Genomic DNA, 23395 nt, shown 5'->3' with positions numbered 1-23395 from the left:
CAATGTACTAAAACGTGCACATGATTACTATTTAGTTCCCTCGATTTGCTAAATCATGCGCACAATTTACTAATTCGTTCTTTTGATTTATAAAGCGTGCGCACGATTTATAAATCGAGGGAATGAATTAGTAAATTGCGTGCAAAATGTATAAATCGAGGGAACGAAATAGTAAATTGTGTGCACGATTTAGCCTACTATTTTTTTTCCCTGCATGCCATGTGCGGGGCTTCGTATGTTTCCACCATGGAATAAAAATAAATAAATAAAAAAACCCTCAGAATTGCAAGTTAACATCTTGAAATTTATATTATTATCATTATTATTATTTTTTTTTTCAGAAATTGTGAATTATCTGGCAATCTGGCCATTTTGAGTTATCAATTAAAAAAATAAAATACAAAAAGTTAGAATTGCAAGATATAAAAAAAGAACTGTGAGAAAGTCTGTGCATATGTAGACTGTCCAAAAGAGCTGAAGAGCTTTTATTCCAGTTAGGATGCTGTCTATGTAGGCAACAGACAGAAAGGCAGCTCACTAGAGCTAATCTGTGTCTCCTTCTCTGTTTCTGTCCTTCTCCTTCCATCTGTCTGTCTCTCAGTGGAAAATCAATCCTAAAGACAGCCCAGAGAATCAGGATGGCGCTCAAAAACGACAGGCAGAAAGGGTGCGGGGAGATAAGGGCTCTCCAAAACTAGGGCATAAAATCAAACATTGGGCCACGGCCAGCCAGAAAGAGAAAGAGAGAGAGACATAATAACATCTCCCTTTGATGTAGCTGCTGTATGAGAGAACACACACACACACGCACACGCACACATCACACAGAGCTCATCTCACACTCCTCCCTGTCAAACTCTCTCTCACTCTTCTGTTATTCTCACCCTGCTGAGGAAAAAGACAAGACACCAGCTCACTATTTTACCCATCCGTTAGTCTGCCACTCTATTCGCTATTCTATTCTCTCTCTATAGCTATACTCGTTATGTGCTATGTTGTTCTAATCTATACATTTTTTTCTATTTTATATGGTTCTGTTGTGTATTTCATTCTAAATGGTTGTATTCCTTTGTATATTATTTAGAGTTATCTTTTAGAGTATACAGTTCTATTTTAGACTGTTTTGTGCTATTTTATTCTAAATGGTTCTATTTGTTTTTTGTTATTTTACAGTTCAGTTATATTCTACTTTGAACAGTTATTCTATTAGTTTGTACACTACTGTTCATAACTGATTTTTTTTTTTTTTTTTTTTTTTACAGAATTTATTACTTTTATTCAGCAAGAATGTATTAAATTGATCAAAAGTTCAAGTAAAGGCATTTATAACGTTACAAAAGACCTTTTTTCAATTTCAAATACATGCTGCTCTTTTGAACTTGTTTAATCATAGAATTTTACAAATGTATCACAGTTTCTACAAAACATAAAACAGAACAACTTTTTTTGCTGTTGAGCAGCACATCAGCATATTAGAATGATATCTGAAGATCATGTGACACTGAAAACTGGAGTAACGATGCTGAAAATTCAGCTTTGATCACAACAATAAATTATATTTTATAATATATTTAAATAGAAAAGAGTTATTTTAAATAGTAATTCAATTTCACAATATTACAGTTTTTACTGTATTTTTGATCAGTTGGTCAGCATTAAAGACCTCTTTAAAAAAAAAAAAAAAAAAAATATTTCCTAAATGCAATATTTTGAATGGTATTCTATTCTGTATTGTTCTATATTGTTTCATTTTAGATCGTCCTAAGTAAATTAATACAGTTCTGTTGCATTCTATGGTTTTATTTAATACTATTCTATTCTAAAACTATTCTATTATAAATAAAATATTTTGCTTCATTTACAGCGATATCGTTGACTTGATTGCAAATTATTGCACAGATACAATTTAAACTGAACTGAGCTGCATGATGACATCACTAAATTCAATGATGAACTGCCTTTAACTGTCATTTTGCATTATTGACACACTGTTTTCCTAATTAATGTTGTTCAGTTGCTTTGACGCATTCTTTTTTGTTTAAAGCGCTATATAAATAAAGGTGACTTGACTTAACTTGTTAATAAAGTACAGACAACAAGGTTGAAACTGCAAAAATGTTTGGATCCATAAACCATATAATGAGAATACCAAATGCAAAGCTGATATCAGTATCACTCTCTGTACAACTGCATCATGTTTTGACCAATACTACTGTACACGACCTCCACTTGGGCTGTTATCATGTAAATCTGTCCTCCAGGCCTGTTGGACTGAATGAGATCTCTAAACCCTGAGCTCAGCAAATGAGTTCACTTCATTATAACAGAGTGTTGCCAGATTGGAACAACAGCAATTTTACTGTAGTCCCAATGAAGCACACGCCGACGATAACAGCTTTACACAAACACATGCACGCAGACACACAATCATACATCACATAGATAATTGCATATAGGAAACAGAGCGAGCCCCACCCATCCACAATGAGTAGATCCATTACGGTGCTAATCAATACTCCGCTACGCTTTATCACCGCACAGAGACAAACAGAGCTTCGTGATGAATGAGACATTTGGTTAACGATCAGGTCGGGATGGTAAAGGTCAAATCTTTATGGGGAATTCTTATGATAGCAGAGCAGGAGGTACACATGACCACTAACAGCCTGCTTTAACTACCAGAAAAGACACTCGGGTTGCATCTTCATTCACATACTATACACCCCAAATCACTGAAAACAGTATGCCAAAATTCCCCTTTTACTATTTTGGGCTAGTATTACACACAGTCCCTTGTACTAGAAAGAGGAGAGGGAACTGAAGCTGCCACGGCAGTTTTTAAATGCATTATACAAAATGAATAAATTTAGCTACATGCAAATGCAAACAGCATGTGACAATGGAATGGGATCATGATGCAATTTCACCACATTTGTGTAACATTACACTCATATTATAACATACAGTACTGCAAATCCTTCCATCAGCACAGTGCATACTGTAATATCAGTGTTTTGTGTTTCATGCTGCCATAGCAACTATGGTAAAAATATTGCAACAAAGTATATACAGCCTCGTTGCTTTTACAAAACAGCCACAACAGCAATATGATGAGACACGACTGCTCAATAAAAAGTTGATGTTGATAATTAAATTAAGAATAAAGAATTGGACTGTCACATTTTTTAACTTTTCAACTTTTTCAAGTCATTAATGATAAAAAATAAAAATTATGGTGATTTGGTGCGGAAATGGACTATATCCAGCATAGCTTGATTCATCTAATTGCCTGAGGCAAAGTACGTCAATGCAAACCAGAATTGTGTGACATTCAGAATTGAACTGAGAACAAACATTCTGAATTTGAATTGAGGTACAGTATCAAACAGAATGCAGAATTGCAATTCAAATTTGAATGTGAGGAGAAAAACTTGCAATTATTTAAAAAAAATTCATAGATCTGTCATTAACAAGAAACTAAAAAAAAATGTTTAAGATAGAATGATAGACAGAACAATATAACAATGGAATGATAGGCAGAATGATAGATAGATGTTATTTTGGGCACAGTGCAGGTGCTGATCGATTAAATGTCATTTACCAGCAAAGTAGATCAGTATTGAGCAGCTAACTGACCCTTTGTTAATTACAAATAATTTGTTTAAGATAATCTGATAACGTCCTTTATCGCTGGTGTTCTGATAAGCTATTGACAGGAGCTTCCCTTCGCCCTGGACTGCCAATATCAGTGACATCAGCCAGTGAAGACACTGTGTGAAGTGTTTGTGGCCGACTAAATCTAAATCTGAGCAGCTGAAAACCTACCAGAGGGCAACTGTGTGATCAACATTCTCTAATAGTTTTGTAGCATCAATAATGAAAGTCATTTATACACCCTTGAAGGACAATATGGTAAGAATCCAAGATGGGGATGAGAGTAAGCAATGTAACAATTACAAAAGCCTTAGCGAAGAATACAAACATTGGTCAAAGTAGGAAAACAAGGGTCATTCAAAACTGAATTATGAATGATTTTCCTAAAGTTAAACTGAATTTGAATTGAAGAAGCAAATAGGATGCAGAACTGCAATTTAAATTTGAATGGAAGGTTAACTAAAATTATTTGAAAATTCAAAGAAATACATGAAACTGTTTTTAACTGTAAAAAAGATCAGTTTATCAAGAAAAATTTTGAATGTTTTAAATAGAAACAGAATGATAGAGTGATAGAAGGATAGAATGATAGAAAATAATAATAACAATAATAATATGTTTAATTTAAATAGCACCCTTCCCAAGCTCAAGGACACTGTACAAGAGCAGGAACACAATAGACAGTCGGTTCACATAAACAAAGTCATTTCAAAATCAATTAATCAAATTAAGCCATTTGCCCAGTCCAAGGATAGACATGATTGTAGTTGCATATCATGGTAAAAATTATGTACTGGAAACATAGATACATAACATAGTATACGTAACAACAGAAAACGGACAGTGTCAATAAGTAACAAACAAAGACTAGTAAATGCAACAAAAATACACAGAGCGAAAATACTCAGAGAGAATTATAGCTGGTAGTATAGGATTAGGAGAGTGTCTAAAGAACATGTTATGACTGATAGTATTGGGTAAACAAGTAGGTTTTGAGTTGTGATTTAAATACAGAGAGTGATTTTATTGTCCTTAGTGCCAGTGGTATAGAGTTCCATAATTTAGGTCCAATGACGGAAAATGACCTGCTACCCAATAAAGATAGACGAAATCTAGGTACAGTAAGAAGTTCACACCCTAAAGATCGAAGTGACTGAGGTAGAACGTAAGGCAACAGTAGATCAGAGAGATAAGGAGGAGCAAGTCATTGAGTGATTTAAAAGTAAGCAGAAGAATTTTGTAAGTAATGTGAGATGATACAAGGAGCCAATGGAGTTTAAATAAGATAGGGGTAATATGAGCAGACCGTTTAGTCTGGGTTAGTATTCTTCCAGCAGAATTTTGAATATACTGTAAACGAGAGATTGAGTGCAATGATAAGCCAGCAAAAAGAGCATTACAGTAGTCGAGGCGTGATGTAATAAAAGCATGCACTAATGATTCAGCGTCTTTTGGAGAAACATAAGATTGAAGTTTGGGTAAACTGCGAAGCTGTAAAAATGCAGCTTTGGATAGTTTACTAATGTAAACATCACAAATCAGTGAAGAATCAAGAGTAATGCCTAAATTTGTGACAGTAGTAGATGGAAAAATTGTTGTAGCATCAAGGTTGAAACTGGGAGCATTTACTGTGTGCTACTATATTTTTTGTTAGTGAAGGGGGGCCAGTAATTAAAATTTCTGTTTTGTTCAAATTCAAACTGAGAAAATTTGAATTTAGCCAGGCCTTTAGCTCATTAACACAGGTAGATAGTGATGTGGTCTGGTGAATAGAATCTGGTCTGCAAGCAGTATATATCTGAATATCATCAGCATAACAGTGATAATGAAAACCAAGACACGAATAATATGTCAAAGAGGCATGACGTAAGTAATAAATAGTAATGGCCCAAGAACAGAGCCCTGGGGAACACCCCCCATAGAACATAGAACGATAGAGTGATAGAACAACCACGGAATGATGGCGTGATAGAACAATAGAATGATAGAACAGAGTGATAGAATGATAAAATGAACTAATAGACAGTACGAGCTACAGATGATATAACATATAGATAGACAGAATTTCTCACACTCATGAAGTGAAAACAAGCCAATTTAGAATGTTGCACAACCCTAATGCAAATGCTTCTAGTTACACTATGCTAGCTCAAGTGAAAAAAAGAGCACTGCTGAAAGTGTTAAGACTGTTTGGTTTAGTAGAGTTAGTTCACGTCTCTAACCCCTGGTATAAACAGCAGTACTAGCGATGGCCAGCCTGGCATACAGCGACGGCACTAATGAAGAGCTCACTGCATGATCAGCACATAAGCTGCATTCAAACATCAGAGTTTCTCTCGAAAATGACTTTTGTTTTAGCTTATTCATCCTCAGATGTCCAAAGAATGAGATATCAAATCAGGGCACAAAAGATCTCTCTAAGCGCAGGAACATTTGGCCTGTCTGAGCTCAGATTTGGAGAGCCATAAGCATAAAAAACTCTTTTGTTTGGGGTGCTAAAAGCATTTCGGTATTTTAGACACATTCCTCTATTTTCTGTGTGAGAGTGGGCGGCAGGCGGGGGATAAACACAGTTTATGACAGAGAAGAGTGAATTTGGCCTTGTGACAGAACGCTCTCACCACAGGTTTTTTGTCCATCCAAACCATTACAAAAGACATGGGCTGTTTCCTCTGAAAGATGGTGAGCTATGGCTCTAAATTAGATTTTTTTTTCATTCAACAGGAATGATGCTTTTACTTTCTTCTGTGTGTATTGTTGTGCTCCTGTGAATGGTCACAATAACCTAGTCAGTTGCTTTGGCCTCTACTGTCTACGTACAAAATGGTTTCCACAAAAACATGAAGCAGCACACCTGTTTTCAACATTTATAATAAGAAATATTTCTTATTATCTATTTGCACTGGCAAAAAGGCCCTTCTATTTCATTGATTGCGTGTTCAAGCCCACCTCACTGCAGCTTGTATATTTAAGAAAAGCAGGCAGAGCACCGGGACCCCTGGGCCCCCCCATCACAGCAGCAGATCGAATGACTATTTCATTTACAGTCTTATGCTAATGCACTTGGCAGGAGCAGGATGAGGTCTGTGCACACATCTGCACTCAATAACCCAATCACTTTAACCAAAATTAATACCCACAACAGACAGAGAGACTAACAGCAGAGAGAAACTCTGAAGAGAGTGACACATGGAACACGTTCAGAAACAGCTACAATGCAAAATAAATAAATAATAAATAAATAGAATTATCTTGTTTTACAGTCAACATCACCTTGAAACAACATACACTACCATTTAAAGGATATTTCTTTCAAATATATTAATACTTTTATTCAGCAAGGATGCATTAAATTGATCAACAGTGACAGTAAAGACATTTATAATGTTACAAATAATATATGTATAATATAAAATATTTTACTGACCCTAAACGTCTGAACACTGTTGAACATTTATTTGAGAAACAAATTTGTATAAGATATTAAGACACATTTTAGTACATCGAGGGAACGAATTAGTAAATCGTGAACACAATTTTATTTTTATTTTCTTGCATGTCATGTGCGGGGCTCCATAATTAAGCACTTAATGTTTGAGGGGAAAATATATAAATATATTTTTATTTTATGAAAACAAGTATTAATATCCCATGCAATTTTACTTCTCAAGCAAATTCATCTTATTTTAAGATAAATGTATTTTCTACAGTGTAGATGGAACAGAAAAAAGACTAACGTTTGATGCCAGTCATCTATAATGTAGGCTAGGAATTGATTCCAAAATAAAAAATTAAATACTACAATTGCTTCCATAAATATCAACATGCAACACCTACTTCCTATAATTGGTCTATAATTGTAAAATTATTCATAAAAAAGCCCATCAAATTAAACTATTTGCATATTGATACAGCATCTTGCATGGTGCGAGAAACTGAGTGCACATGCTTATGTTAACAAAAATACCAAAACAAATAAAAAACAACTAAATCCAATCGATAAATAGTGCAGACCATACACATAGCGTGAGAACAACTCCAGTCAAAGCTAATATCACCAGCACATAAGAGTCGAAACAGAGAGTGAGCAAGAAAATAAATGAGTGTAGAGCAATAAGGCAAGGTAGAAATGAAATCTCTTTACCTCCTCGACTCTCGCTGTCAGCTGGCTTCACCTGAATAGGCCGTGTCATCTGCGGGAGAGAGAGAGAGGGAGAGAGAAAGGTTAATGTGGAGGTGTAAGACAGAGACAGCAAGAGGAGCAGGTTAGAAGTGCGTCTTCTTGCTCCCGGATTCACAGCTGTCAGAGCCACTGAAGCTCACAGACGTCAACTCCCAGAAGCCCACGGGCCACGGGAAACCGCAACCACTCACATATACATGCGCTCACATGTGCCATTTCAACATCAGGCTCATATCAAGACTTCAGTACATTTGCTGTGATTTGAGTTAGACCGAGATGTTGTATGAAACCAGACAAGATGAGACGAGACGAGAACTACAGGAAAGAAAAAATCACAAATGAGATCTCCTATATGAAATCTCAATTGCGTCTCTTAAGCCCTATTTGGACGGTAATTGTTTCTCAGGGGGACGTAAGTGATTTTCAGCATTTACAAGGGGTAGTCTGTGATTTAATTGCCGTCCGAATCCAGGATGTCGGTGTTTTTTTTTCTCTCACCACCCCCATAAAAATCCCCGGCCGATTTACCTACGTTTTTTTGACAAACACAGAGGTTGTGTGGTAATTTCATTGCCGTCCGAATACACATCTCGGAGTTAAAAAGAAGCAATCGATTCAAAATGCAGTGCTTAAACCCTTTTTGAGCACTCCTGAACACTGTAAGGTACGTTAACTGTTGTACTTCGGTGTAATGACTGGGAACAGAAAGAGAATAAAAGCACACAAACATTCAAAATTGCACTAGTGATTTAATATATATATATATATATATATATATATATATATATATATATATATATATATATATATATATATATATATATATATATATATATATATATATAGCGATTTAATATATATTATAATTTTTATTACACACACTCACACAGACTCTCTCTAATAATAAAACATAATATAATAAAACATAACATCACATATTATTACATGGCTCTGTGGAATACTTGATTCTGATTGGTCAGTTGCAACATTCCAAGGTATGTTATCCCTGGATAACAACCGGTAAAAGCTAATAACACAGGCTCATCTGGGTAACAGCAGTCGGCGCTGTACTCTTGCTTGAACTATTTTTCTCTTGGTGGAAGCTGTGTTTTTGTTTAGCTTACAGACATGTTATGTTTCTAAATGCATGCTATAAGTGACCCAAACTCAGATTGCATGCAGAGATGAAGTTCATGTGGAACAGCATTTACTGTGAACTCAGACAGAGACACTGAAAACTCTGTAGCACGAGCTGCTCACATGTAAATATGTCTATAGGAATATAAAGAGAAACAAAGTTTATACTTCAATGAAACATAATTGCAAGTGACAAAGAGCAACCACTGAGAAATCTGAGGTCAGGTGAGGTCTGTAGCATCTGTTCAACCCTGCTTTGCTCCATCACTCCATCTCTGCAATCACTATTCGCTTCTTCATTGCATTTCCTCTTTATTATGGTTCATGCTTAAAGATGGATGTTTCTGAGTTCATTAGATGCCTTTTTCCTGGAGCACAGAGGCACAATTCATTGTGTCTTTCATGAATACGAAGCGTGTGCTTTGATGCACAGAAAAAGCCCAAACACGCACATTTGCATTTGTTTAGTGTCTGATGTGAGGAGGAAGACGAGCGTGTGAAGACAACGAGAGAAAGAGAGAGAGAGACACAATCTTACACATCTAATAAGTCGAGGCTGAGATGTTTTGTGTGGAGCAGCTTTAAAATCTGTAATCTGATAAGAAGAATGAAAGCTGATCAGATCACGACAGCGTTCTGCATCCTGTACGTGACTCTGCCCTTGATAACAGGAAATCACAGCACCTCGTCAAAATCAAAGCCGACAGGCCACAGACGAGGAGTGCCATATATTAAACCAGACAAACAAGCAGAAAGACTGAATGACAGAAACACAGAAATATAAGCTAAACTTCAGCGCATAACTCATCCAGCTATGGAAGCCTGTTTCCATCGCTGAATAAAACAATTAAAAAAGGTTATAACAACTTTATATCTCGCTATTCTGAGTTTCAGAACACACCCACCGATTGCGTAACCGCCATGGACCAATGGATGCTCAAAAGGGTTTAGGAGCCAAAATGAACTCCCCCAGAAAGTTCGCTTTGGTGAGCTGTTTCGAACTCCCGAAACAAACTCAAAACGAACTTCGGTTTTGGCGTGATTTTGTTCTAAATGATATCATATCAATTAGTTCTTCGTATTCTTGAAGTATATCGGGGCCTTAAAGGGTTAGTTCAGCCAAAAATGGAAATTATGTCATTAATGACTCACCCTCATGTCGTTCCAAACCCGTAAGACCTCCGTTCATCTTCGGAACACAGTTTAAGATATTTTAGATTTAGTCCAAGAGCTTTCTGTCCCTCCATTGAGAATGTATGTACGGTATACTGTCCACGTCCAGAAAGGTAATAAAAACATCATCAAAGTAGTCCATGTGACATCAAAGGGTCTGTTAGAATTTATTAAAGCATCGAAAATACATTTTGGTCCAAAAATATCAAAAATTATGACTTTATTCATCATTTTCTTCTCTTCCGGGTCTGTTGTGAGCGCGTTCACGACGCTGCAGTGACGCCGCTGACGTGTTATCTTTGTTATTGGGCGCACCAGAGAACACGTCAGCAGCGTCATACGTCAACAGTCACAGCAGTCGCTTTCACAACAGACCCGGAAGAGAAGATAATGATGAATAAAGTCGTCATTTTGGTTATTTTTGGAGCAAAATGTATTTTCGATGCTTTAATAAATTCTAACGGACCCTCTGATGTCACATGGACTACTTTGATGATGTTTTTATTACCTTTCTGGACGTGGACAGTATACCGTACATACATTCTCAATGGAGGGACACAGAAAGCTCTCGGACTAAATCTAAAATATCTTAAACTGTGTTCCGAAGATGAACGGAGGTCTTACGGGTTTGGAACGACATGAGGGTGAGTCATTAATTACATTATTTTCATTTTTGGCTGAACTAACCCTTTAAGTATGACGTGAACCATTTGATCACCATCCCAGAAAGCCCGACCCAGTTTTCCAGACTCTTTAGTAGTACTGTATGTTATGATAGACAGTGTCAAACGCAGTACTGAGATCTAGTAGTACCAGCACTGATAATTTGGCAGAAAAAGAATTTAAGCGAATATCATTTATTATCTTAATGAGTGCTGTCTCTGTGCTGTGATGCGGTCGGAAAACAGATTAAAGATTGTCCAGGTATCCATATGAGTTTAAGTATTTGTTCAGCTGATTAAAGATTACCTTTTCAATTATCTTGTCTATAAAAGAAAGATTTGATATTGGTCTATGGTTGCTCAATATGGAGTTATCAAGATTGCTCTTTTCAGAAGGGGTTTAACAACTGAAGTTTTCAGGGAGTTTGGAAAAGTCCCAGAAAGAAGTGAGGCATTCACCACTTCTAAGAGACCTGCTTCTAAACAGTTAAGCACCCTTTTGAAAAACATATGTGGGAAGTGTGTCAAGATAGCAGGTTGACGATTTATACTACCAAGCGACCAATTAGAACACCCCAGCAACCACCTAGCAATGCCCTAGCAACTGCCTAGAACCCTAACCACATAACAATGTGCCAAAAACACTCATAACAGCTGAGCAAACTGTGGCAATCACCCAAAACACCTTAGCAACGACACAAAACGGCCTAGTGACCACGCATCTAATGATGCCCTAGCAACCACCCAGAAAACCTGAAACACCTTAGCAACCACACAAAGCGCCCTAGTGACCACCTAGTGATGCCCTAGCAACAGTCCAGAACCCTAAACACCTAATTAACCATTCTAAGTGCCCTAATGACCTGGTGAAACTATAGCAACCACCCAGAAAACCAGAATACTGCAGCAATCACCCAAAAACCCTAGTGACACCCTAGCAACTGCTCAGAACATAGCAATGTGCCAAAAACACTCAAAACAGCTGAGCAAACTGTGGCAACCACCCAAAACACCTAGTGATAACCCTAGTAACCACCCAGAACACTAAAATACATTAGCAACCACACAAAGCACCCTAGTGACACCCTAGCAACGGCCCAGAACACCAAAACATCTTATTAACCACCCAAAATGCCATAGTGACACCTAGTGATGTCCTAGCAACCACCCAGACCACCAAAACACCTGAGCAACCACCCAAAACATCCTAGCAACCACACAGCATCCCCGGGCAACAACTCTTAACACTGAAAAACTACATAGCAACATCCTGGCAACCACCTGGAACTGTGCAAAACACCACAACATCAATACAAATCAAAAAAAATCACAATTATAAAAATACTTGATTAAAACAGCAATTCATCTCATTAAACATCACAATTACCACAAAATATAAGAACAATGAACATTTAACCTAGCTTGCATATAAAATATATGTATTATTATGCAACATTAGTTGAAAAAAGTAAAAATCACAAGCAATTCTTGAAAAGATATGGGAAATAAAACAGGGGAGGCAAGGAGAAGAGCAGGAGCAAGCAGAAGCGCTACAGTGAGAAAAATGAAGATGTACAGAAAGACGGGTACAGCAGGTGAGTTGTGAGGTTGCCCGTGGCGACATCACTGTGGCAGCGGTGATGAAAGACTCTCCTGTGTGGAGTTGTCACGGCGACGGCACACAAGGGGCTAAGTCGCAACAGGAAGCGGGGGTGAGATGGGACACAGCCACAACAGGAAGTCAACATCAGCGCTAATGGGGACCTATCGCTCACTTAGGAGGCGAGCCATACAGGAACAATACACAATAACAACACAATACAACCCTGCATGCCTATGCACATTTCAATTCTCTCCAAGCATTTTTTGAGATTGCTATCGCTTCACTTAAGGTCCAATATAAATTCTGTGCCACGCTTGCCTACGGGAGGTAAATTGCGAAAATTGGGTCGTTTTTCCTTTCCATTTGAAGCATACAGTGCAGGTCGTGGTGTCAATAGCAGCATCATATATTATGCAGGCTACACATGCTTGTTGGAAGGTCGTACCTCCCACTTCTGAAGTCGCAATTAGGAATCTGTCACATTCAAGTGCTTTGTGCACATTACACATCTACTATGCATGCAGTCTATAGGTCCGCGTACAGACTGCAGTTAAATTTGGTTGCCAGTTCAACTTTTAGTGCTTAATCCTGTTCTGTAAAAACACAGTTCAGTAATTTATTTTCAGGAGTGAAAACCACATTTAAATACGTAATTGAATCCCCTAATTTATCATTTTGTGTGTATTCGGAACAGAACTTACTCTCAAAATTGTGATGATTGACACTGTTGTAACTGTTGTAATCCGCTATTTTTGAGCAAAGTAATATAACAGTGACTAAAGATTTGTTATGTTCGAAGACTTTAACTAAGCCACCGTTGACAGAGCTGTCACGTTTTGTTTATGTTTGAAAGGTTGGATTAGCATCAGGATTGCCAGGTCTGCGTAACAAAATGCAACAAAATGTAACAAAACCAGACAAAAACATGTTTCCCAGGGGGTGGAGGCTTTCGCTTCAATACACAGACTTAAAAAACAACCAGTGGCAACAGTATAAAAGTAGCCCAATTCCACGGGAAAATTGTAGAAATGGCCACACTGCATTTCAGAAAAATGCTCAGACTGTCCAAAAAGAAACAGCACTGATGAGCCTGAAATGGCTCAACCACAGACAATATCACAGAACAGAATCACGCAGGGGAAAGATTTTAACCCCACACCGCCAGACAGCTCGTCTTCGATTCATATCGATTCTCAATAAATATTACAGCAACATTATCTTCAACATACAGACTGTTACCACCAAACTGCTCCCACGTGAAGCGGCTCAGACGAACATGAGGCTGTCAGCGCTCAATTATGCTTTATGATGCTCATTTTATAATAATAACTGTCATAAATGTGCTGTCATAAAGACAAACGATCCACCTGTACACACACACACACATGCTACAGTAAATACATAAATCTGGACGCATGCAGTGTTTATTCTCATGTTCTACTGTACTTACAGCTGCCCTGTTTAACTGATGACTGCAGCAGATTTCTGGGTAAAAATACTGACGCCACATTATTTATACAGGGCTTCCACTTTATGGAATCCCTGTTTACTAATGGTTTTCCACACAAACAAACACAAACACACACACACACACAAAAAAAAAAAAACACACACACACACACACACACACACACACACACACACACACACACACACACACACACACACACACATCAAAACAAACATAGCTTAGCTGGCTAATCAGTTACTATCTGAAAAAATAATAATATTAAAAAAAAAGTATTTGCAAATTTTTTTCTCAGAATTCTGAGTTTACTTTTTGCAGTTGTTTCTGTTTTTTTTTCAGAGACTTTACATTTTGCAATCCTATTTTTAGAGTTTATATCTTACAATTCTGATCTTTTTTCCCCACAAATTTTGAGGTTAAATCTCTCACTTCTTTTTTTTCCGCTTTTTTCCCCAACATTCTGAATTTTTCCCCTCAAAATTCAGTTTATAGCTCACAATTCTGATCTTTTTCCCCAGAATTCTGAGTTTACATCCCATAATCCTATTTTTACCTCTCAGAATTCAGTTTATATCCCACAATCCTAAAAAAATCAGAATAGTAAGATTTTTATTCATTATTTATTCATAAGAAATATGAATATTTTCAAATTTTTCTTTAGTTAATAATGTATCTACTAATTTCTCAGGCCATTTGTAATGCATTTACTCTACATTTAGTATCATTACTTTTAGTTTAATTTATTATGAATCTCATTTGGGTAGAAACTGATTTAATCAACAGTTTATGAGCTGAAAATAATAATAATAAATAAATAAATAAATAAATAAATAAATAAATAAATAAATATATCTCATAAAATATATCTAAATATATCTCATAAAAAATAATGAACCAATCGTCAGTTAAACAGCCCGTCTTCGGCTCTATAATGAGATGTGGCAGAAAGACGCAGGTGTCTACATGCACACATCAGAACACACACACTTTTATAAACACACACAGATACAGATAGATACACAGGTGAGAGTGGACTGAGGGTCACGCCGCGGTCTGCTCATCATCTGCAGATGTCCTGTGAGCGGTGACCCCTCACGGCTGCGAGGAACCATTCATTTTAATGTCTCCAGAGTGCTCTGATAACCTATTAGCATTTAACTGCTGCAAACACTTTCAAAACAACACACCAAACAGCGCTGTTTATCCAGCAGGATGCTTACACAAAACCAGGAGAAAATATTTAGCAGCAGAACTGTTTTCAACATAACAAAAAAATAACAAATGTTCAAAAACAACAAATGTTTCTGAACCGCAAATCAGCATATTAGAATGATTTTTAAAGGATCATGTGACACTGAAGACTGGAGTAATGATGCTGAAAATTCATCTTTGCATCACAGGAATAAATTACATTTCAAATTCAATTATATTTAATTTTATATTTATATTATAATAATATTTCACAATAATAGTTTTATTTTTTTTTTGATCGACTAAATGCGGTCTTGATGAGCATAAGAAACTTTTTTCAAAAACATTTAAACCGACCCCAAACTTTTGCTGTGCAATGTAGTGTTTATGGCAACACTGTGTTAGAGAGGAACGTGGCAACAGACTCAAGGGGGTGTTCAGCGGTGAGGTTCATTATCTTGTTATTTAGAGAGTGAAATGAAGAACGCTGTGAGGAAGAAGCATCTCACCATCTGTCACGTAATCATTTACTCGTAACCTGAATATTCCACATAAGCATACACCAGAGCAGCAGCAGATTATCTCACCTCAAGACACACGACTAACTTAAAAAAAACACACTGATATATAATTCTCTGAAAAACATGATGTCTGACAGTAAACCTCTCAATCCCAGCATTCAATGCTGATCCGTAAAGGAATATTCAGGTTTATCTTAAAGCCTACAGACAACATCTGTGGTCTGCTGTCGACCACAGACAAAGAGAAATACATTTACCGAAATGCATTTAAAATGGAAATCAAACAGGCAAGCAGACAGAGGGCTTACAAGCAGAAATGTGAAGCTTGTATTTTTGTAAACAAATTTGTTATTTGAGCTGTGAACATTTTGGGGGAATTTAGCATTACATCACTTGCTCACCAATGGATGCTCTGCAGTGAATGGGTGCCGTCATAATAAGAGTCCAAACAGCTGATAAAAAAATCACAATAATCCACAAGTGATCCACACCACCCCAGTCCTTTAATTAATGTCTTGTGAAGTGAAAAGATGCATGTTTGTAAGAAAACCATCAAGATGTTTTAACTTCAAACCATTGCTTCAAGCTAAAATACAAGTCCTCTATTCATAATTTTGCTTCCTTCAGTGAAAAAGTTGTCTCGTCTGAATCAAGAGAGAAATATTCTGCACAGATCAAGCACTGTTTGCAAGCCAAAACAATCTAAAACGGTTCTAAACAAATATGTAAGTGGATTTTGATGTGAGAGGACAACAGGGGGTGGACTTTTTCCACTAGAGGAATGGATGTATTATGGACTCAAATTTTGGCCAGAAACAACAGTTTAAAGTTAAAACTGTTTTAATGATGGATTTGTTTCTTATAAACATGCAGCTTTTCCCTTCATAAGACATTAATTGAAGGACTGGGGTGTGGATTACTTGTGGATTATTGTGATGTTTTTATCAGCTGTTTGGACTCTCATTCTGACGGCACCCATTCACTGCAGAGGTTCCAATGGTGAGCAAGTGATGCAATGCTAAATTTCTCCAAATCTGTTTTGATGAAGAAACAAACTCATCTAAATGTTTCACGGCCTGAGGATCAGTAGATTTTCAGCAAAATTTTCAATTTTGGGTGAACTATTCCTTTAAATTATCCTTTTGATTGAATATCAATCACATTATTCAGGTTCACATTGGTCATGACTTCCACTGTAAGTGCATCATTTAAAGTTTTCCAAACTGAAGTCAAAATGTGTTGCACATGAATAAAATAACAGCATGACTTTGGAACAAGACACAAGGATGAATAAATAAAGTCAGAGTTTAATTATTATTATTATTTTTTTGGTGAACTATTGCTTTAAGCCGCCCATCCGAAGCACTGAGTCCCCCACACTCAGCTGTCATGAATATAGCGGATCAATGCAGGGGTCTTGGCTTTAAAAGGTCAGCCATTCAATTGCACCTGCCTTTGTGTGGTCTACAGCCCCTGGTTGTAGTGCACAGCGCCGTTAAGTAGAATTAATGGATGTATTGATTGTACTCCCCACAACTCAGATTGAACGGGGTGAGAAGAGCTCTCGGTGAGCCGGTGGTCACAGAAAGATGCCTAAGACCTCAAACTCGCTCAGTGAAAAGACTTTATTTAGATAACACCGCAGCACCATTGATTAAAGCAGATGCTTCGAGGCAAAGGTGAAGCTGTTGTGTGGGTTAGTGAAGGATTGAGGCATGACACAAAAAAAATTGAGCTAATCTGAAATCTTGAGAGTCTGAAAGTTTGAGAATCTCGCTTTGCAATCAAACAGAGCTCAATCACATTTCATCAGGGATTCTTGTTCGTTATTGATCATTAGAAGCAAGTTGTTAGTGTCGTGCCAAATCCTTCCCGCCTCTCAAATTACAACACCCTCAAACCCCTCTGAGAGGCTGTTTGTAATGTCTGATTTAAAAAGCCTTGATTGTATTTTAGTGGTGGTAATGAAGTATAATATAACTTGGGATACTGGATTCACTAGAGTCTTTTTTTTTTTTTTTAATAATGATCATTATCTTAGTTTCAAGTCTCTCGTACTGTATCACTACACACTCTCATTCTTCTCAAATAATAAAATAATTTTCACTCTAATCAATATTCCATCTCCATTTGGCGAATAGCAGCTTTGTGTCGGCATCCTCATAATCTTGTTGCCCTATAACTCCATTGACTGAATACAAAAAAAAATAAAAATAAAAATTAAATGGATATTATATCAGAAAGTTTTATTGTAAAGTTTTAAGTGTGATCATTTGTGTGTAATTTTGCATTATATCAGAATATTATATTATTCATGCATTTTTATATTATTTTTCATATCAGAATATTACATTATTTGCATTATATCAGAAGATTATATTTAATTTTATTTTAAAACTGAACTTACATATACATATATATACACACACATATATATATATATATATATATATATATATATATATATATATATATAAATATATATATATATATATATATATCAAAAATACAACAAAAAAACAGTATTGTTTTTTACAATTTAAAATAATGGTTTATAACTCTTTAAATATACTAAAATGTAATTTATTCCTGTGATGCAAAGCTGAATTTTCAGCATCATTACTCCAGTCTTCAGTATCACATGATCTTCAGATATCATTCTAATATGTTGATTTGATGCTCAAGAAATATTTCTGATTATTATCAATGTTTAAAACAGTTGTGCTGCTTCATATTTTGAAAATGTGATGCATTTTATTTTTCAGGATTTTTGATGAATAGGAAGTTCAGAAGAACAGAATAAAATTACGAATGTCATTACTGTCACTTTTGATCAATTTAATGCATTCTTGCTGAATAAAAGCAAAAATTTCTTTAAAAGAAATCTCATTGAGCCCAAACCTTTGGACGGTAGTGCACATAAATCAGCACTGTAGCTTCAGGAGCTCATTATAGGTGTTGGCGACAGCACTGGAATCATAGTGATAGACAGGAGTGTGGATTTTCATGTTCATGCGATCTGCTGACATAAACATCAACACTAGCTGTGGGTGAGTGAGTCGCTCCCTAGATTTCTTCTTTTCTCAGTTTCTCTCTCTCTCATTCCCTGTCTCTCTGTCTGTCCCTCAGGGTTCAGTTAAAACATATCCTGCTCTCCTCCAAAATAAAATCAATACAACAGAAACACACACACACACACACACACACACACACACACACACACACACACACACACACACACGGAGGATCACTGCATGTGACTGCAGGCAACAACAACAACATACTCCTCTAATCCAGGTCGCACACTCTGTAAGAGAGAGTTAATTAAGAGAAAGACAGCTCACAGGAGAAATACACATACAACAAGATCTCTTTCATATCTCACTTGTTTTTTCTATAATACAATGAGAATATTCAGTCTGGAAGATGTTGCTCCTCACACAAACATCCCATTAACAGCCTAAATGCATTTCCTGTAGTGTGTAGATGAGTTTGTTCTGTCTTGTAACAGATTTGGAGAAATGTATCATTCCATCACTTGCTCAGAAATGGATCCTCTGTAGTGAATGGGTGCCGTCAGAATGAGAGTCCAAACAGCTGATAAAAACATCACAATAATCCACACCACTCCAGTCCATCAGTTAATGTCTTGTGAAGTGAAAAGCTGCACATTTATAAGAAATAAATCCATTATTAATGCGTTGTAACTTTAAACAGACGCTTCTGACCAAAATAGCAGTCCATAATAAAGTTTCCTCGAGTGAAAAAGTCCATTCTGTTGTCCTCTCACATCAAAATCCACCCATATATTTGTTTGGAACTGTTTTAGACTGTTTTTGCTCGTAAACAGTGCTTGATTGTGATTTTCACTGGAGAAAGCAATACTGTGGATAGGGGCATCGGTTAAAACATCTTAATGATGGATTTGTTTCTTACAAATGCAGCTTTTCACTTCACAAGATATAAACTGATGGAGTGGAGTGGATCACTTGTGGATTACTGTGTTGTTGTTTTTTTTTTCTCAGCGGTTTGGACTCTCATTTTGATGGCACCCATTCACTGCAGATGATCCGATGAGTGAAACATTTTAATTTTTGGGTGAACTACACCTTTAAGTAATTTTATGGCAATCAACTCCGGACTATGAAAAAGCAACATCTACACAATAAAATTATCCTCTGCTAGTGTGCAAGAAAAGCAGAAAGACACACAGGCAAAAAAAAAAAAAAAAAAAAAAAGTAGAAAGAAATCAAGGAAAACTGACAGGATTGAAGGAGGGAAGAGGAAGTGAGAAGGAAGGAGAGACTAGACAGTAGTTTAAAACGAACAGCGAATGGAGGCCAGCTTCTACACAATGAAAACTGTTTCGACACCAGATTTCATATTCATACTTCTGTAAGACTCAGCACAGAGAAATGTCTACATAGCAGAATGGAGAATAGCCCGGGGAAGAGCTTCTGCTGCGCTGCAGATCTGCTTGTTTGTACTCTCACCGTGTTAATTCGCCTTTGCTCTGTGCTCTGCTTCCTCCTCGGCTCATATGCAAGTCAGACAGAGCTGTGAATGCATGCAATATTATGAGTGTGTGTTGAATCTGTGGAGAAGGTAACACTGGAGGCACAGTTCACACAAATCACTATCCTGTCTTCATTTACTCAATATAATGTTGGTTGAACACGATGTGATTGCATTACTATTACTTTTTTTCATCTGTGGAATATGCTTACAGTTTATGTTTAGCTTATATTTGTTTATATATTTTATACTTTTTTTTTTAATCAGGTATACTATTCACTTTATAATTAATATTTAAGTAAAGTTGAGGAGAAAGCACATGTGGTATTCACTCTATTACATCTGATGTAATTTGATATGATTTGGATCCAAAACTGAAAAAAAAAAAAAAAAAATTTAAATAAACTACTAAAATGTATAAAATGTTATTTCATATATCTTTATGCATGCAATTATGCTTTTTGTGTAAACCATTAATCAAACCAATAAAGTAGAAACAAAATCAAACCTTTAACCTTTGAGTAGAGAATTATAAATTCAATATAAACATAATAAACAACATCTATTAGAAGCACCAAACGTAAATGAATTTAGAGCAAAACTGAAAACTGCTTATGTACCTCTTTCATTCGCATGGATCCAAATGTGTGTTTGCTTTGACATTAATTGCATTACTGTATATAAGTCTCAGAACATTTCAGAAAAAAAAAGAAAAAAAAAAAACACTTATATTCTGATAAATATGGTAGGTTATGAGGTATGTAAGCAAACAAACAAATAAATAAATGTAATGAATGATATAGTTCTTCTATCATTTAAAAGGAAATGTGTTTTTTGAGCAGTTTGGGCAACATTAGGATGCTGCAGTCACAGAGTGCATGCTTTGGCTGCAGGCTTATGCATATGTGTTTGCATTTAAACAGCGCGGCTGTCACTGAGAATTACATCCCCTCACGTCGCTCTGCCTGAGATATGACAGCTGTGATGTGAGAGGACGAGTCGAATCGAGAGAGAGAGCGGGTGAAGACGACAGCCGACGGGGGAGAATGACGGGGTGAGTCCATGAGAGGAAGGACAAGATTACTCTCATTCACACTCACTCCTGTTTACACCCGTGACCAGATCTGGAGCAGACAACTCTGACAAGAGACTTCTCTGACAAACATGCATCTGATGATATCAAAAACTCACTGAATGAATAGACTGAAAGAATAGTGTTGGTTCTTAATTTTAGTCTTTTATTCTTGTGGACGCTTAGGCTTTCCTGTAGCTCAAGCAATAGATCATGTTGCTAGCAACGCCAAGGTCATAAGTTTGATTCTCAGGGAAAGTAAGAAGTGATAAAATGGTAATTTTTACAACACCTTGAATGCAATGCTTTCCCATTGGATTAATGCATCTGCCAAATGCATAAATGTAAATGACTTCATAAATGTGCATGAGTGAAGGCCACAAGATCACAAGTCCACATCATGCCTGCCATTTGGCTCACCGTGACTATAAATGGTGAAATGCGTTCAGAGAAGACAAGGCCAATCACTGAATATTCAGTATGCAAACAGATGTGGAAAAAAGATCAACTACAATTCCTTATGCAGATATTACAATGGCATCATCACTTTAACATACATTTGGACTACTTAACATTCTATCAAGTCAATGAGAGATTTTCAAAATGTACTTTTTTTAAACCTAATTTAAATTTTTACTTATTTAAATATAATTTATAGTATTGGCCCACAATTCAAATATCAGAGCATCCTCTAGTGACAAACTTCTCATGCACCAGTGATTCTGACAAAAACACAGGCACACCTTACACAGACAAGTATGAAAACACACACAATCACACACACTTCCCACTTAAATGTTACGCTGATTGGTGCCAAGTTAGAATGCGGTGGACGCCAAATGCCAGTGACCCGCTCTTTGCACCCCTGACTTCCTGTCAGGCAGGAAACGCACCATAAATAAGTGCTGGGCACTGGAGCGCGAGTGCATGAGTATAATTTCAGCGGCGATGGCACCTGCCGCACCGAAAGTGTCTGACCATCAGAATGAATGGGGTCATAGCCCATGTGATTGGCAAACTCTCATTTAAATGTAAATGATGCTAGCTCTACATCCACACACACTTCAACACTTGCTTGCTCGTTCTGGCTGGAATACACACACATTGACTCACACAAAAACCCAAAACCCCAGTGAGCTGCATCACTGTCTACACAGACAGCTGCATACTAAGGGCGCTGGATCCAGTGGAGCGAAAGGGAACAGAACAAGGGTCAAGAGACACGCTTTAAAAGCTGGACTTCTTGATGTGGCGTCTTGAAAAACAGGACGCTCGTGGCAAATGATGCAGCTTTCAGCAAGACACATACCAATGGTCAAAGATGCATGCCTAGTGCATATTTAAATAAAACAAAAATACAAAAAAATGATTGCACTAACATACCAGTGTGAATACAGCATGCCAATTAGTAATGTTATTGTTAGCTAAAACTAAAACGATTAAAAATAATTTAAAATTGAAATAAAGCTGAAACAAAATAAATGATAAATATCAGATTTAAAAAAAAAATCTTAAATTAAAATTATAGCTGTTGCCTTGGCAAATAATAATAATAAAAAAATAAGTTGAAGTAATTAAATGACTAAAACTGAAATAAAATAAAATTAAAGCTATATAGAAATATTAAAAAAGAATAAAAGCACAAAATTACTGAAAATTAAACTGAATTATATATATATATATATATATATATAAATAAGTAATATATTATATATATATATATACTATACTATATATAACTTAATTAGCTTATAAATAATATTAAATTATATAATATATCTTCACAAATCTTGAAGTGCAAGAGAGACTCAACTCACACAAATGATTTCGATAGTTTACCATTAGCATATTGCTAAGCTAATTCACTACTTTTTTATTGATTTCTTTTGTCTCAGAGTTTGATTCCATATTTGTATAATGATTGCATAATGATCTAATGCTGCCACCTAAAATCCCTTAAAACCACTGATGCCTAGAAGACAGCAAAACAAACACTCACTCAGTCCTACTTTAAGCACAAAGAAACCAGAAAATGGGAGAAGAAAACCTCTCAGAAGATTCCTGTGAACTCATAGAGAAAGATTGCTTTATATTCCCATATGAATGCATCAGAAGTCTGTAGTGGAGTCTGTTTAATCAGAGTCGGATCGTCTGTACACTGCTGCATCTTAACAGCCTATTTATTCAGGCCCAGAATCCAGTAAACACATCCACGG

General features: G+C 36.4%; 1 protein-coding gene across 1 annotated transcript in view; it reads right to left on the bottom strand.

The window, feature by feature from the left end:
• The window catches only part of LOC109048451 (CUGBP Elav-like family member 5), a 133095-nt gene that overhangs the window by 57944 nt on the left and 51756 nt on the right, over positions 1-23395 (bottom strand). The window contains exon 3 of the mRNA XM_042712531.1: positions 7799-7847. Within this exon, the coding sequence (XP_042568465.1) occupies positions 7799-7847 (49 nt within the window). The remainder of the gene's footprint in view (positions 1-7798; positions 7848-23395) is intronic.

The sequence above is a fragment of the Cyprinus carpio genome, chromosome A2, assembly GCF_018340385.1.
Source record: "Cyprinus carpio isolate SPL01 chromosome A2, ASM1834038v1, whole genome shotgun sequence".
Taxonomy (NCBI): Eukaryota; Metazoa; Chordata; class Actinopteri; order Cypriniformes; family Cyprinidae; genus Cyprinus; species Cyprinus carpio.
This window is presented reverse-complemented; position numbering and strand designations above follow the sequence as displayed.